A 14,173-nucleotide genomic window follows, 5' to 3' on the forward strand; every position below is an offset into this window, starting at 1 on the left:
CTCGCTTGTCAATTAAAATAGTTTAGTACAATGCTGCAGACAAGAAAAAGTATTAACAGTAGAGCACATCCATGGAAACGAGTGGGCAATATTTTTATCTCAAATGTATTTAGTTTGTTAAAAATTTTACAAACAAAATTTCTTCAAAGTTTCAATCTCTCCACTTGCACGTCGGAATAAAATTTTGAATGTGACAGCTACACTGTCTAGCGTACTATCAATCCGCTCAATTTATAACATGAATATGCAGATCAATGTCATGGTGTCACCTCACAAAAAATTCAACTGTGTGACAGGTAGGGCTCACTCGAAATTCAACTGTCCATGATTGGCGCATCAAGAACTCAGCATTCACATGCACCACTTCATCTCACGCACGGGACCGAAAACCGTACTGACAGCTCACAAGAAGCCAGCTTCTACTGTTCTCTACTTGCTTACAAAAACAGAACTAAAAAGCTTTGCTCTCAGAAGCACCGCATCCACATTGGTTAAGATAGAAAGAGATTGTTTGAGAGAGCTTCACAGTTAGATTTGGTGAAGAGAGAGAGAAATCCATTTGCTTTCCTCACCATTTCCACTTTGAACACACACACACACTCTCTCTCTCTCTCTGTAGATCTACATTATAAATTAAAAACACGACCTTTCAACAAGTTTTGGTTTTACGGAGAAAAATGAGAGACTGCAAGCTTCTTTCTTTTGCCATTTTTGGAGTTCTTTTTCTTGTTAATGGCGTTATTGGCGAAGACCCGTATAGATTTTTCACTTGGAAAGTCACTTATGGCGACATTTACCCTCTTGGTGTTAAGCAACGGGTACATTTTCTGCTTTTTCCAACAGTTCTTTTACTAAATGAGGCAGAAAAGCCACTATCTTTATTCAGTTCTTTTTTAATAGAAAAGTGCTTCTGCAGGGGATCTTGATCAATGGGCAATTTCCAGGGCCTCAGATCGATGCTGTTACAAACGATAACTTGGTCATTAGCGTCTTCAACTACCTGAGGGAACCATTCCTCATTTCTTGGTAAATATACTTTATTTCTGTTATCTTATCGCCCTAGTTTCTGTTTGTTTCCTGAGAAAACTCGTGTTTGAAAAAGCATATAATTCCAAAATGCTTATTTTCATTTTGTTTCCCTCCACTTTCTCAGCTACCAAACAGAGTACCAAGAAAATGTTTTTATGTAAAAAATTAGAAAGCTTTTTGCCCAGATCTATGGCTTCAAACTTTCTTATCAGACTATTCTTCCCGCTAATTATTTCCTAATGACTAATATCTCCTTGCATACATGCAAATAAGTAGAAATCTCGCGTCCATTCAAGCATGTGAAGATGGGGTCATTTTAGCAAGTTCGCCAATAAAAGAGTTTTTGTACAGAAAAAAAAAACTGTTAAAAATAATTAAATTAAGTATCATTTTGTCGGTTTGGTTTTGTTTAAGTTATGGCACAGAAATTCATTGAGGAACTGACATTGTATAGGAATGAGGATATCCTCATTGTGAGGATTATGAGAATTCTTAAATCGTGTCTATACATCATATATCGTGCGATAAAAAATTATTTTAAATATTTTTATTTAAAATTAAATATAAATAGTATACGATGAAAACTAACCGTACGATATACGATTTGAAGATCTTTGAGATCTGTGAGGATCTAGAGAGGATTCTCATTCTTTGTTTTTTTTTTCTTTTGGAAACTTCTTATTCTTTGTTTAGAATGTTGTTTAATATTTAAATCTCGGTTATCAAATTAAATCACGTCTTAATCTCTTAACAGTCTAAGATGTGAATTAAGCCCATTAGTAATATTAGTATTATTTTATCGTAAATTAAAATAGTTTAAAATATAATATATGTAACATTCGTTAATAGTTTATTGCATGACTACACTACTGCATGAAATTAATTTAAATGTTCTGTTTGAGGCAATTGGCCTCGTGTGGTGAAATATGGTCCTTCACATGCTTTAGGTTAGATCTATCCCTTTCGAGGATCACACCTATATTTAGATAGTGTATATCCTTTCCAATGTTACTTTCTTACACTCGAGTTAGATTCTTCTTACTGTAAATGTTCTTATGCTCGAGTTTAAACCTTAGTTCTGTAAATTAGAGTAGTCTGTAGTATTACCTTGTAAAAAATAACGTATGGTACCAGAATACGATTATATGGTATAATCCCTTGCCGTGCTATGATACAAGTGAAAACAAAGTGATGTCCATGAATATTACTCATATAATATTATAATAGGAGATTGATTATAACACGTGATCGTGTTTCAATACCACACTAAAACTAACAGAACTTTTTTGGATGGTAAACTCTTTTTAAACTTAAAAATGTCAAAATTCCATCTATGATCAAGTGATGCATTTAAATTGTAACCGTTGAACTGCCGCAGTTTAGTTTCAATCTGGCTCTCGTGTCCTGTGATTCTTCTGTAGGGATGGCATACAGCAGAGAAGGAACTCATGGCAGGACGGAAATTTTGGAACAAACTGTCCAATCCCGCCGGGGAGGAACTTTACTTACAATATCCAAGTCAAGGATCAGATTGGTAGCTTTTTCTACTTTCCCTCCCTCAAGTTCCACAAAGCCGCTGGAGGTTTTGGTGGCATCAGAATCTGGAGCCGTCCTAAGATTCCCGTTCCTTTCCCTAATCCTGCCGGAGACTTCACCGTGCTGGCCGGGGACTGGTTCAAGACTAATCATTATGTAATTAACCTACTAAACTTCTATATTTTCGTCACATAAAATGTTGAAATTTATACTTTGAATTTTCTGTTTTGGAAATGCAAGATACTGAGACGGGGCTACTTGGATAGAGGCCGAGCTCTTCCCAACCCTGACGGGATTCTCATCAACGGTCGTGGATGGAATGGATATACATTCACCGTTGATCAAGGTATCCTCGAATGAACTTCTCTTCTTTGCTAACGCTAATTAGGCTAGTTGACCAAGACAGTAATGTAACTCTTTGTGCTTACGAATGAAGGCAAATTTCACCTCATTGTTTGAACAATTTGTTTTGCAGGCAAGACATATAGGTTTAGGATATCAAACGTGGGGCTTACGGCATCCATTAATTTCAGAATTCAAGGACACAAAATGAAACTTGTTGAGGTGGAAGGATCTCATACACTGCAGAACATGTATGACTCCCTTGACATCCATCTCGGACAGTCCTTATCCGTCTTGGTCACGGCTAATCAGCCTGTCCAGGACTACTACGTCGTTGTGTCTTCACGCTTCACCCGCCGGGTACTCACCACAACAGCCGTTCTTCACTATAGCAATTCGCGCAAGGGAGTTTCGGGTCCTATCCCTTGGGGTCCTACCACACAGATTGCTTGGTCTGTAAGCCAAGCGAGATCTATAAGGTACATATGGATTCTTACTAAATTGTCTTTTCCAAGCTAATCCTGCATTTTTGCATGTGTTTTAACTTTCCTTCGTGATAGTGATTAGTTTGGGATACCGACAAATATTCGTATTGTTACGGATTTTCATTGGATAAGAGAAGCAGTGTATACTTTCTAACATTGATCATTTTCGTGCTCTTTCGATTGAACAGATGGAATTTGACAGCGAGCGGGCCAAGGCCTAATCCGCAAGGCTCCTACCACTATGGATTGATCAAGCCAGCCAGGACAATCATGCTTGGAAACTCTGCTCCTTGGATCAACGGCAAGCAGAGATATGCTGTCAACAGTGTCTCATATGTTCAACCGGACACTCCTTTAAAACTTGCTGACCACTTCAACATTCAGGGAGTTTTCAGTGTTGGAAGCATTCCGACCAACCCCACAGGCGGAAGCGGCTACCTCCAGACTTCAGTCATGCACGCTAACTTCCGAGAATACGTCGAGATTGTGTTCCAAAATTGGGAAGACACAGTGCAGTCATGGCACATTGATGGCCATTCATTCTTTGTCATGGGGTGAGATCATGCGTATAGCTTGAATTTTCTTGAATTTCCTTATTTTCATGACCAGGCTTGAATTATTTGTTGGGGTTTTAATCATTTAACTAATTTTGAGAATGGTGGGAGAATCTGCAGGATGGAAGGAGGACAATGGACACCTGCAAGTAGAGCTCGTTACAATTTCAGAGACACAGTTGCACGTTCCACAACTCAGGTATGAGAAATATTGGAAATTGCATGATACGTGAATATCGTGACTTGTGTTGCAAGTTCACATGTTATAATTTGGGTGCACAACAGAGTTTTTATACTTTAAGATATAGTGTGAATTAACATGTCATGCACTTGTTATAGCCTGAGTAGATTGATTATATCATAAGTTAATACTAATGTTTACTTACCAAGATGGGAGTGAGAAGAAGGGTAATCATTTCAATTCCTGATTTTTCCAACGCTTACTAATACTTAACGAATAAAAACTTATGCGATTCCCACCTTAAAATCACTAATCAAACACTCCCAAAATCAGGAATAAGATCAAGTAGGGGAAATAGTTGATCTAATTCTTATTCTTTTGTCCTTTAATCCGAATTTCCCAATTCTCCACTTTTTTTATTTTCCGATTCCCTATTTTTCTTATAAGTAAACATGCCATAATTGGTTTCATATATGTGATCCACTGGAAACATTGTTGGGTTTGTCTGACATATTGGGATTTCGGATGCAGGTGTATCCTAGGGCATGGACTGCAATCTACATAGCATTGGACAATGTGGGAATGTGGAACGTCAGGTCTCAAAATTGGGAGAGGCAGTACTTGGGGCAGCAGTTCTATCTGAGAGTGTATTCTCCTGCACATTCATGGAGAGATGAATACCCAATTCCAAGAAATGCCCTTCTTTGTGGAAGGGCTAGAGGCCGTCACACTAGGCCTCTCTGAAAATCTGAATATAATTTATCGAAAACTGGTCGCCTTTTGGTCACGAGAGGGTGACATAGTTTTATGTTAATTAGGCGAGGACTAAGCATATTGTTGCGAGTTGTAACAATTCATTTTACTAGGAGCTCCTCTTGAGCTTCCCAGAATTTTTCTTCTTTTTGTTCCATAATTAGCATTACTGGATGGGTTATTTATTTCAATAACCTAGAGTAATGAAGCTATATAATAAAAGGTTCGACCCCAAGTTAACAAGGCTCTCGACTTTGCTAGAGTAATAAAGTTATATATAACAAAAGGGCGACACCAAACCAACAAAGCTCTTTGTTTTGTAAGAGTTAGAGATGGAACCTCTAGTAAAGGTATATATGTCACATCCCGGCTCGGGCGGGACCACTTCTCAGATTCGACTCCGCCGGAACACGATATTGTATGCTTTGGGCCTCGACCACGCCCTCACGGTTTTGTTTCTGAGAACTCACACAATAACTTCCCAGTGGGTCACCCATCATGGGATTGCTCTCGTGCGCTATTCGCTTAACTTCGGAGTTCCAATGGAACCCAAAGCCAGTGAGCTCCCAAAAGGCCTCGTGCTAGGTAGAGATGAAAATATACATATAAGGCTTACATGATCCACTCCCCTAGGCAATGTGGGATCTTACAATCCACCCCCCTTAGGGGCCCGACGTCCTCATCGGCACACTTCTGGTTAGGGATTGACTCTGATACCAAATTGTCACATCCCGGCCCGGGCGAGACCACTTTCCGGGCTCGACTCCGCCGGAGCACGATATTGTCCGCTTTGGGCCCCGACCACGCTCTCACGGTTTTGTTTCTGGGAACTCACACGAGAATTTCCCAGTGGGTCACCTATCATGAGATTGCTCTCGCGGGCTACTCGCTTAACTTCGGAGTTCCGATGGAACCCGAAGCCAGTGAACTCCCAAAAGGCCTTGTGCTAGGTAAAGATGGGAATATATATAAGACTTACATGATCCACTCCCTTAGATGATGTGGAATCTTACAATATATAATAATAATATGCATCCTAAATTGAGATTTAATATAAGGGCTCATGCAGATATGGATGTACTGGCTGAACTGGATGTGCTCTCTATGCATTGACATTCGAATCCCTCTCCACACAATTTAAGATTATAAAGATCTCGTGTATATAAAAAAAATAAAATAAAGGCTATAACTGCTCTGCCATGTTTGTAGTTCTCCAAAAGGGTAGTTTTTGTTTCCTCTAAGCAAAAGAAGAGGGAGAGAAATGATAGTATTGAGGGGTACACACAAACAAAAACAAAAAAAGATTTTCAAATAGCTAAAAACTCAGAATTTATATTTGGTTTAAAGAGAATTTAAGCAATGCCCTACAAACTTAGGGTTTTATTTCGGGTTTCTTATGAGCTTTTAATTTGACCTTGAACCCTCCTAGTGTTAGAGTGTGTTAATTTGTCTTTACATTCTAGTTTTTCCTATCATGTAGAGTTCTATTTTTATCCTAATTTCAAGTAAGGAAATTAACAGAATTTGTATAGACTAGACAATCAGTAATACATTTTAAAAAGTTATGCGAACTCATAACCAAATTCAAAGTTGACGGAGCAAATAGAATGAATATCTTAAATTCAAGGTGCATAATTACTAAATTCAAGATGCATAATTGTGCTTGATTTTGCACCAAGTCTTCCATTAGGTCCAAGTACTCAATGTATTTTCTTAAAGTTTCTTTCCAAGTCTTCCTAGGTCTTCTCCTACCCCTTTTACCCTGAGCCTCTGTCTCACAATCGCATTTTCTAACGGAAGTATTTGTAGATCTTTGTTTCATATGTCCAAACCATCTTATTGAAATCTTCAATTGCAATCACTCCTACATTACCTCGGATATCCTCGTTTTTAATCTTGTCCTTTCTTGTGTGCCCACAAATCCAACGAAGCATTCTCATCTCCGTTACATCCATTTTTTTCAGTGTTAGTTCTTGGCTGCCCAATCGATGACGTAAAACATTGCTGACCTTATTATCGTCCTTGAGCTTTAGTGGCATTAAAAGGTCACACAATACACCCAATATACTCTTTTATTTCGTCTATCTACCTTTAGTGACATACGAAGATATCTGTAAAAAGAAGAAAAATGACTTCGATTGCTTACGATGTCACACAACACTTATCGTCCATGCCAATGCATGCCACTGCCACAGAAACACTCTGATAACAGAGACAGAGGGAATATTCTTCCAAATTTGAAACCGCCTCTCTCTCTTTTGGATGCTGTTACTGAATGAGTGTGTCCATGGAGGCAAAGTTCCATCCATGTCATGAATTTTAGTTCAGCCATTTTGTCTGTGTCCAAACAAATAAATTCAAATTTAATGAATTAAAGATATATTTTTTTAAAATAATTCCATCCAAATTCCACAACCCTAACTGCACTCTGCATGCAATGCAGATGTGCTTACGTATAACCCCCATTAAATGACGTTTTCATCCCCACCGTGTCCCCCAGCTAGCAATGCCCGAGTACCCGACATGCGAAGCATGTCTACGTTTCAATATTATTTCTCCCCATCACTTTCCCCTCCAGCTTATTGTTCATTTTGTGTTCATCTATTTCTATGCCGTGCTTAGGGATTTGTGTGTGAATTGAGAGACTTTGAGTCTTCCATTCATTAACTAGTTGAAAAAAATACCATGTGACTTGTGAAGGAGTGATAGTCTTTTTCGGCTGGAATTAGGGAGAGGGGACTTGACTCAAAGAATAATTTGGTGTAGGAACGCCAACCACGTAATTGGTATGATATATTTTATAAATTATTCTTTTTTTTATCTAATTTGATGTCAGTTTTACCCGTTATAAGAGTTACTTTAATCAGTCAGTCTTATCAAAGTTTTCTCTCACTTTATTCAACTTCACATTAATCTTGCTCGATGCATAAGAATTACCCCTAGTCTCAGACAACAACATCAAAATTTTCTCTAACTTGACTGTGAGGAGTGAGGACTGAGTAGAGGTTTGAAAATTTTGGGTGGCTTTGTTTTCGTAGGTTTCCTTTGAAGATGCAATTGCTTATGTCACCCATCTTTTTATTTTATTTTATTTTTATGTCAAATATGTGTCACCCATCAGATTCATACATGGAGGTTATAACGTGCGTTTGCCATTCCTTTGTTTTCTTGTCAAACCCTATTTATTTCTCTTGTTATAACGGACGTTTGCTTAGCTGATTCCCTGACCATATTGTATATATTTTTATAAATGTTTTTTTTTTGGTAGAACAAATTTATATTATATATTGACTTGACTCAACTTTTTAATCATTCCTGTTTTGCTGGGCTGGGCACACTCCAGAAACCCAGCTTTCCCTTCTTTTATTTTTTCACAAAGTTAAAATGTGCAGAAAAGACTCAGAGAATAAAGAGATTTTTTAGTGTGACCATCATACATGATGATATACTACATGTTGCTATGTAAATGATGAGATATGTGTGTTAAAAAGTTAATAATTTAAAAAACAAAATTTTCCGTCACTTAAATAAAAACAAGTGGTGTTCCACCCGTGTTCCCGTCACAACTAAAAATTTCTCTAGAGAATGTGTTAGCTAGGTAGTTGATTAGTCAAGAAAAATTATATCACCAAGAACTTTAAGATTGAATTATATTATATATAATTTTTCACTTTTCAGCGTTCATTTTCACCCAATCATGAAGTCACTTTGAAACATAAAACCACAACCTGCGCTAGACTACAAACAAAGTCTGAAATTCTCAGTGGGAGTATTTTTTTTTCCTTTTTCCAATTGAAACTCCAAGGACTGAAAAAATGAAGTGTCCCTTTGAGCCAGAGAAAAGCTGCCACTAGAAGACACATATCAGCGACAGAGTCCAACTGATTTGTATTCATATATATTCTCTGAGACCCCATCTCGTATATATCTAGATCTCTCTCTCTAACATGAAAGATCAGGCAATGAAGAGGGTTGAAGGAGATGATCACCATCACCAGAGATCCTCATCTCTTAAGAGGTCTCCCTCTTCTTCTGTTGACAATGGTGATCAGAAACCCTACACGTCATCATTTGATGATGGTGATGGTGATGGTGTTACTCCTATGAGAAGCACAACTCTAGGGAAGCAGCTAGTAGTCGACGGCTATCCCCACCATTTTCCGGCCGCGCCCAGTCATCGTCAGATGAGCGGCAGCCTGTTGAAACCATCCTCGCCATCATCGGTTCCGGTGAGACCTTATGTTCGGTCCAAAATGCCTCGGCTTCGTTGGACGCCTGATCTTCACCGCTGTTTTGTGCATGCAGTAGAAAGGCTTGGAGGAGAACAAAGTAACTTTAGCTTTTCTCCCAGCACAGACGCGCGCGCGCGCGCGCGCACACACATATATATATATACATAGCAAATTGTTAATAAAAATTTATGGTTGTGTTTAATTAATTACAGGAGCCACTCCAAAGATGGTTTTACCGATCATGAATGTGAAAGACCTCACTATATCGCACGTTAAAAGCCATCTTCAGGTAATCTGCGATCTAGCTAGATAACTACATTTTTCTTTCTTTTTTTTTGGTTCAAGAGATAGCTAGATCTTGTTAAGCGTAGAAAAAGCTCTCTTTGTTAATTTGGTGTTTTCTACTTATTTATTTTGAAGAGGAAATTTCCAATTAATTAATTGGGTAGTATAGAGTTTTTTGCTTTTTTTGTTATTTTGTTTTTAGTATAAAAGAATGATAATAGATTTATGCGAGTTGAACTATATAAAATACTTGGTCATTGGTCTACCATATTAGTTTTACTCTCCAAATCCATACAAACGGTCAAAAAGAACCAAGACCCCAAGAATTAGTCATCAACTATAAAGTAGGTTACTTCTTTCCAACTCAAAGCAATTAGAAAGAGCTAACTTTCCGATAGAACGACCCCATCCCCTATCTCCATAATTTCATTAAATAATAAAAAGCGATGATAAATAAATACGAGCATGAGACGAAGCCAAAACCCGCAAAAAAAAAAATCAATACATCAATGAAAAAGAAAAACTGGACGAAGATTCCTCGAACCAAAGTCCAAGACCGCAAAGCAAAATGCTAATAAACCACCTCCCATCATAGAAAAACAAAGCTCAGTATCAACTAACCTATAACAGGAAAGTTGAGATAGATTATGAAGATATGGAGCAGCAACACAAGGAGAGCAAAAGTCTCACCAAAATTACCTGGATGATCAACTCTATAATTAGCTAAGTAATCCGCCACTTGATTACCTTCTCCATAAATATGAGAAAATCGGATTCACATAAAAAATAAAAGCACCTTACAATTATGCCACTGAACACAGAATGACCAAGGCACATCATCAACTCGAGTCGAAAGAAAATGAACTATAAGAGAAGAATCACATTCAATCCATAAAATTTACCGACCCTTGTCCCAAGCAAAAGAGACAGCTTGAATAACGGCATGCAACTCAGCCTCCCAGGATGATGCTAACCTAAGCGAACTCTCAAAACAACCAAGAGCAAGTCCTTTGTGATCTCCAAAAATACCAGCCAAGCCAGGAGCCCCTAGTTGCACCATTTATGTACACCTTAACCCAGGAAGAGGAAGGAGGACTCCATACCATCTCAACCGTACGAGGAGCCTTAGTAGGACGACCATGCCCACCAATTGACCGAAGAATACATAGCACAATACATAGCACATCAACAGAGTTCTTCATGGAAACATTATTAATAGAAGTAACCTCAATTAGCTTGATTGCTCGTATAAGAGAGGAGACTGATTGTAGTTCACCCCTAAAACGTAAATAAATACGAGCCCAAATTAAATAACACCAGCACCAATCATGCCCCACCAGCTGAATACCAAAACCACAAACCAAACCAAAGGGTACCCAAAAAAATTATCCATGTCTTGATGAAAGCATGATGACATGCAAAACCATACTAAGCAAGCAGACCAAACTTTGACAAGAAATAGAGCACTCAAAGAAAAGATGAGAGGCAGTTTCATAGCAAGCACCTTAATTACTTTGGAATTTCTTTTTTTATTCTTTCTAACGTTTAGGTTTGTGACCGTGGACAGTTGTACAGGAATATGAAGCATGAGCAAGGCATACAAGGTACACACGAACATACATGCATGCCCTCTCTCCTCTTCACTCTGGACTAATTTCCATCATTATTTTGGTCATTTAATATATTGCACAATATATATATATATATACATATATACATATATATATCCCTTCATCATGTATTATATATGTATAGCAACAAAAAAGTATTGTTGAACTAGATGTGAATATATATAGTCGATTTGCTCAAAATTCCTCTTGATTTGTAATTCCTAGGAATAATGTATTTGTATGATTTTTCTATGATATTTGGTACCTTCAAGATTAGTCAAGAAGAAGACCTAATTGATTTGCAACACGAGTTTATTGGTTTTTCTTTCTCCTTCTCTCTTTTTCATTTAAAATTTGCGTAATCATGAATGTTTTTATCATTCTTTAAGCTCTAGCTAATAATTGAATTGAAATTTTGTGCAGCAGCGGCTATGGCAGCAAAGGAGAATGGTGTTTTTCTGGTCTCTGAGCACTCTAACAACTCAATCTACTTAAAACCAATCAATATTGCCCAAACTGTTTGTCACCAAAAGAACAATGGGGTGATAAAAATGTACAATTATGGACCCTGCCAAAGCAATGAAACTTGTTACATTGAAGACCTCGCTACCAAGAACACCAGCCCTCAGGCCAAATGGTAATTGTAAATTAATTAATTCTTTTTTATCTCCTAATTGACATTATTAGTTATGTGAGATTTACATTCATGATATTTACAGGAAGGATGAGACGAAGCCATTAGTACCCTATCAAGTATCAAGTAAAAGATACGAGCAGAAACCAAATTCTTTCTTTATATTCAATGATCTACTCAAAAGATGCAGTGATAATATTGGACAAGTACTCTCTCTCTCTCTCTCTCTCTCTCTCCCTCTCTCCTATGACATTCTGTCTCTGAACAGTCCTTTAATATTCCATTCCATGTGTATGAACTTTCAGGAGAGCAATCATAAACATTTGGAAGATTTACGCGGTACCGAAAGTGAATATGATGCAAGAATGTTTCTATCACTCAACTCGTCATCAACGAAAGCCTCCCGTGAACTGTTGAGGCTCAGCAAAGCCTCTGGGAATTCAGATGCGAATGATGTCTCTCTTGAGCTCACTCTTAACACTTAAAATCATCATGCACATTTTTATGCAGACAATGTGCGAAACTTGAAAAAAAAATAAGTGACTCTGGACTTAATTTGTACCTCTTTTCAATATTGTCCTCGAATATATGCTTCATGTGCAATTTGATTAATGACCGGATACCTTAAATTGACATTATCACTAACATTTACCTCTACAAAATGGAGTGAGTAAAAGGTCTCTAAGTGGCTAACCCACTTAGACCTAGTTTGGGAGTGAGGTGCTTAAAAAAAAGCACCTATGAAAAAAAGCTGTGAGGGTTTTAGGTGTTTGGTAAACTGAAAAAAAGGGCTTATTTTGGAAGCTGCTGTGAGAATAAGCTGAAATCAAAGGAAAAAGCTGAAGCTGCTATTTGCAGCTTTGGAAAACTGGTTTTTTTTCAAAGCACACGGAGCTACAGTGCTCCTTTAATGAAAAGACCCCCTATCAGACTGCTTTTTTTTTCCAAAAGCACTTTTACAAAAAAGTTTACCAAACGCTCTGCTGATTTATTTCATAACCGCTTATTCTCACAGCACAACCGCTTATTCTCACAGCAATTTTTTTTCAAAGCACAGCAATACCAAATCAGCCCTTAGTCACTTATATGCTTTTTATGCACCTCATTTGGTACAACTAATATCAGTAGTTGTCAGTTTTTATTGTAGTGTGTATAGTGATTAACAAATAGCTCCAAGTGCAAATAACGTGACTTAAAATATTTCATTTTAAATTAACGTCACAAACATGCATGTCGATGGTGTGATTTTACATTTGACTTTCAAACCACGAGGGATACGAATTTAGTAACCTCTCTCAACTACGTAGAGGCAATAGAGGTTAGAAATGAAAAAAAAAAGATCATTTTGATGCAAACACACACAAACAATGTTTAGGGGTGGTTGTATTAATTTGTTGGTAAACCAAAAATATAGGTTACTCACGTACATGAAGTGTCTCCCTAATTTCAACCTTCATCTTCTCTAGTCTTGTTCTTCAACCTATAAATTCAGTCGCCCAACCTGAAGGGAAATGTCCCAAATCGAATACACACAAATCTTTAGCTTATTACCTCTCTCCTAGGAATAGCTTGAGATCATGGCTGCTACTAAGGTTTTGATCATGTTGGTGCTTTTGGGTGCTCTAGCTACACTCAGTAGCACCACGGAGGCTGGGAGGGACGTTGCAATGAGCAAAAAGGGTATCGTCGGCGGTGCATTTAAATTTGATGATGAAAAGACGTATGCATTTTTCCATCACAAGTTTCCCCGTTATGGATATCCATATGGTAAAAGATTTGGTTTTGGAGGTGGGTTCGGAAGTGGAGTAGGCCATGGTAGTGGTACCGGAGCTGCATCTGGGGCTGAATCCGGAGCTGCAACTGGAGCTGCGGATGGAGCTGCAGCTGGAACGGGGGCGGTTGAAGGGCAAGGAGCTGGTGGTGGATCGACTTGAGCACTATATATGCATGCAGCTAGCTGAATCAATTAATTAATACTAGTTGCTTAATTTGTACTCATCATATATGGTTGGTGTACTAGATATGGAATAATTAATTTAAGTTACCAAATTTGAATTTTCTCTATCTTTGATTAATTATCCCTGTTTTGTTCTTAATTTTTTATTTTGCATGGCAATATTTAGATGGATCTTGAGTAGAAATGTTGGGAACATTGGGCCAGGGCAATCTATGAGCCCAGTAAGCCTCATGCTTTTGTGCTCTATGTAAGATTGGAATGGTCCAAATTTCATCTTTTCTACACTTTTTTTTTCTATGGTTATCATCATTTATTTATGGGAACTTTAACGAAAAGCACCCGGTACTGTTCACTTTAACGAAAAACCACATTTTTACACTAAAAAGTCAATCCTGGTACTATTCACTTTACCCTTTATTTTGTCATTATCATTAAAACTCAAAGTTTTCAAGCCCTTTTCATTAGTTTTCTTTTTATTTAATTTTTATTCGTTCAATCTAATAACTAAAAAAATAAAACATGCATTAATTAAAAAAGTGTGAATAAATCATTTTCCTATTGCAACGAGACTTTTT

General features: G+C 37.6%; 3 protein-coding genes across 3 annotated transcripts; all 3 read left to right on the plus strand.

Moving 5' to 3' along the window:
* The first annotated feature begins 433 nt into the window (after positions 1–433).
* On the plus strand, positions 434–5,123 carry LOC126620720 (L-ascorbate oxidase homolog). The gene is made up of 8 exons (XM_050288985.1): positions 434–818; positions 917–1,026; positions 2,451–2,721; positions 2,806–2,911; positions 3,041–3,386; positions 3,581–3,946; positions 4,067–4,145; positions 4,659–5,123. The coding sequence occupies exons 1-8, from the start codon at positions 678–680 to the stop codon at positions 4,869–4,871; spliced, it is 1,632 nt and encodes a 543-aa protein (XP_050144942.1). The 5' UTR covers positions 434–677; the 3' UTR covers positions 4,872–5,123.
* A 3,680-nt stretch (positions 5,124–8,803) lies between these two features.
* On the plus strand, positions 8,804–12,207 carry LOC126620775 (uncharacterized). Its single transcript, XM_050289054.1, has 6 exons — positions 8,804–9,209; positions 9,325–9,401; positions 10,965–11,001; positions 11,431–11,644; positions 11,727–11,847; positions 11,947–12,207. The coding sequence occupies exons 1-6, from the start codon at positions 8,828–8,830 to the stop codon at positions 12,124–12,126; spliced, it is 1,011 nt and encodes a 336-aa protein (XP_050145011.1). The 5' UTR covers positions 8,804–8,827; the 3' UTR covers positions 12,127–12,207.
* A 1,011-nt stretch (positions 12,208–13,218) lies between these two features.
* Positions 13,219–13,575, plus strand: LOC126622971 (glycine-rich protein 5-like). Its single transcript, XM_050291632.1, has one exon. It carries the CDS (start codon positions 13,219–13,221, stop codon positions 13,573–13,575), a length of 357 nt encoding a protein of 118 aa, XP_050147589.1.
* The last annotated feature ends 598 nt before the right edge of the window (positions 13,576–14,173 follow it).

This window comes from Malus sylvestris, chromosome 5, assembly GCF_916048215.2.
Source record: "Malus sylvestris chromosome 5, drMalSylv7.2, whole genome shotgun sequence".
Taxonomy (NCBI): domain Eukaryota; kingdom Viridiplantae; phylum Streptophyta; class Magnoliopsida; order Rosales; family Rosaceae; genus Malus; species Malus sylvestris.

Bases quoted from the DNA above. Each gene is read 5' to 3' on its own strand.
- LOC126622971 (XM_050291632.1), top strand. From the start codon at position 13,219: ATGGCTGCTACTAAGGTTTTGATCATGTTGGTGCTTTTGGGTGCTCTA.
- LOC126620720 (XM_050288985.1), top strand. From the start codon at position 678: ATGAGAGACTGCAAGCTTCTTTCTTTTGCCATTTTTGGAGTTCTTTTT. The intron at 1,027-2,450 runs GTAAATATACTT...ATTCTTCTGTAG, and splicing joins GAACCATTCCTCATTTCTTG to GGATGGCATACAGCAGAGAA. The intron at 2,722-2,805 runs GTAATTAACCTA...TGGAAATGCAAG, and splicing joins GGTTCAAGACTAATCATTAT to ATACTGAGACGGGGCTACTT.
- LOC126620775 (XM_050289054.1), top strand. From the start codon at position 8,828: ATGAAAGATCAGGCAATGAAGAGGGTTGAAGGAGATGATCACCATCAC. The intron at 9,210-9,324 runs GTAACTTTAGCT...AATTAATTACAG, and splicing joins AAGGCTTGGAGGAGAACAAA to GAGCCACTCCAAAGATGGTT. The intron at 11,645-11,726 runs GTAATTGTAAAT...TGATATTTACAG, and splicing joins ACCAGCCCTCAGGCCAAATG to GAAGGATGAGACGAAGCCAT.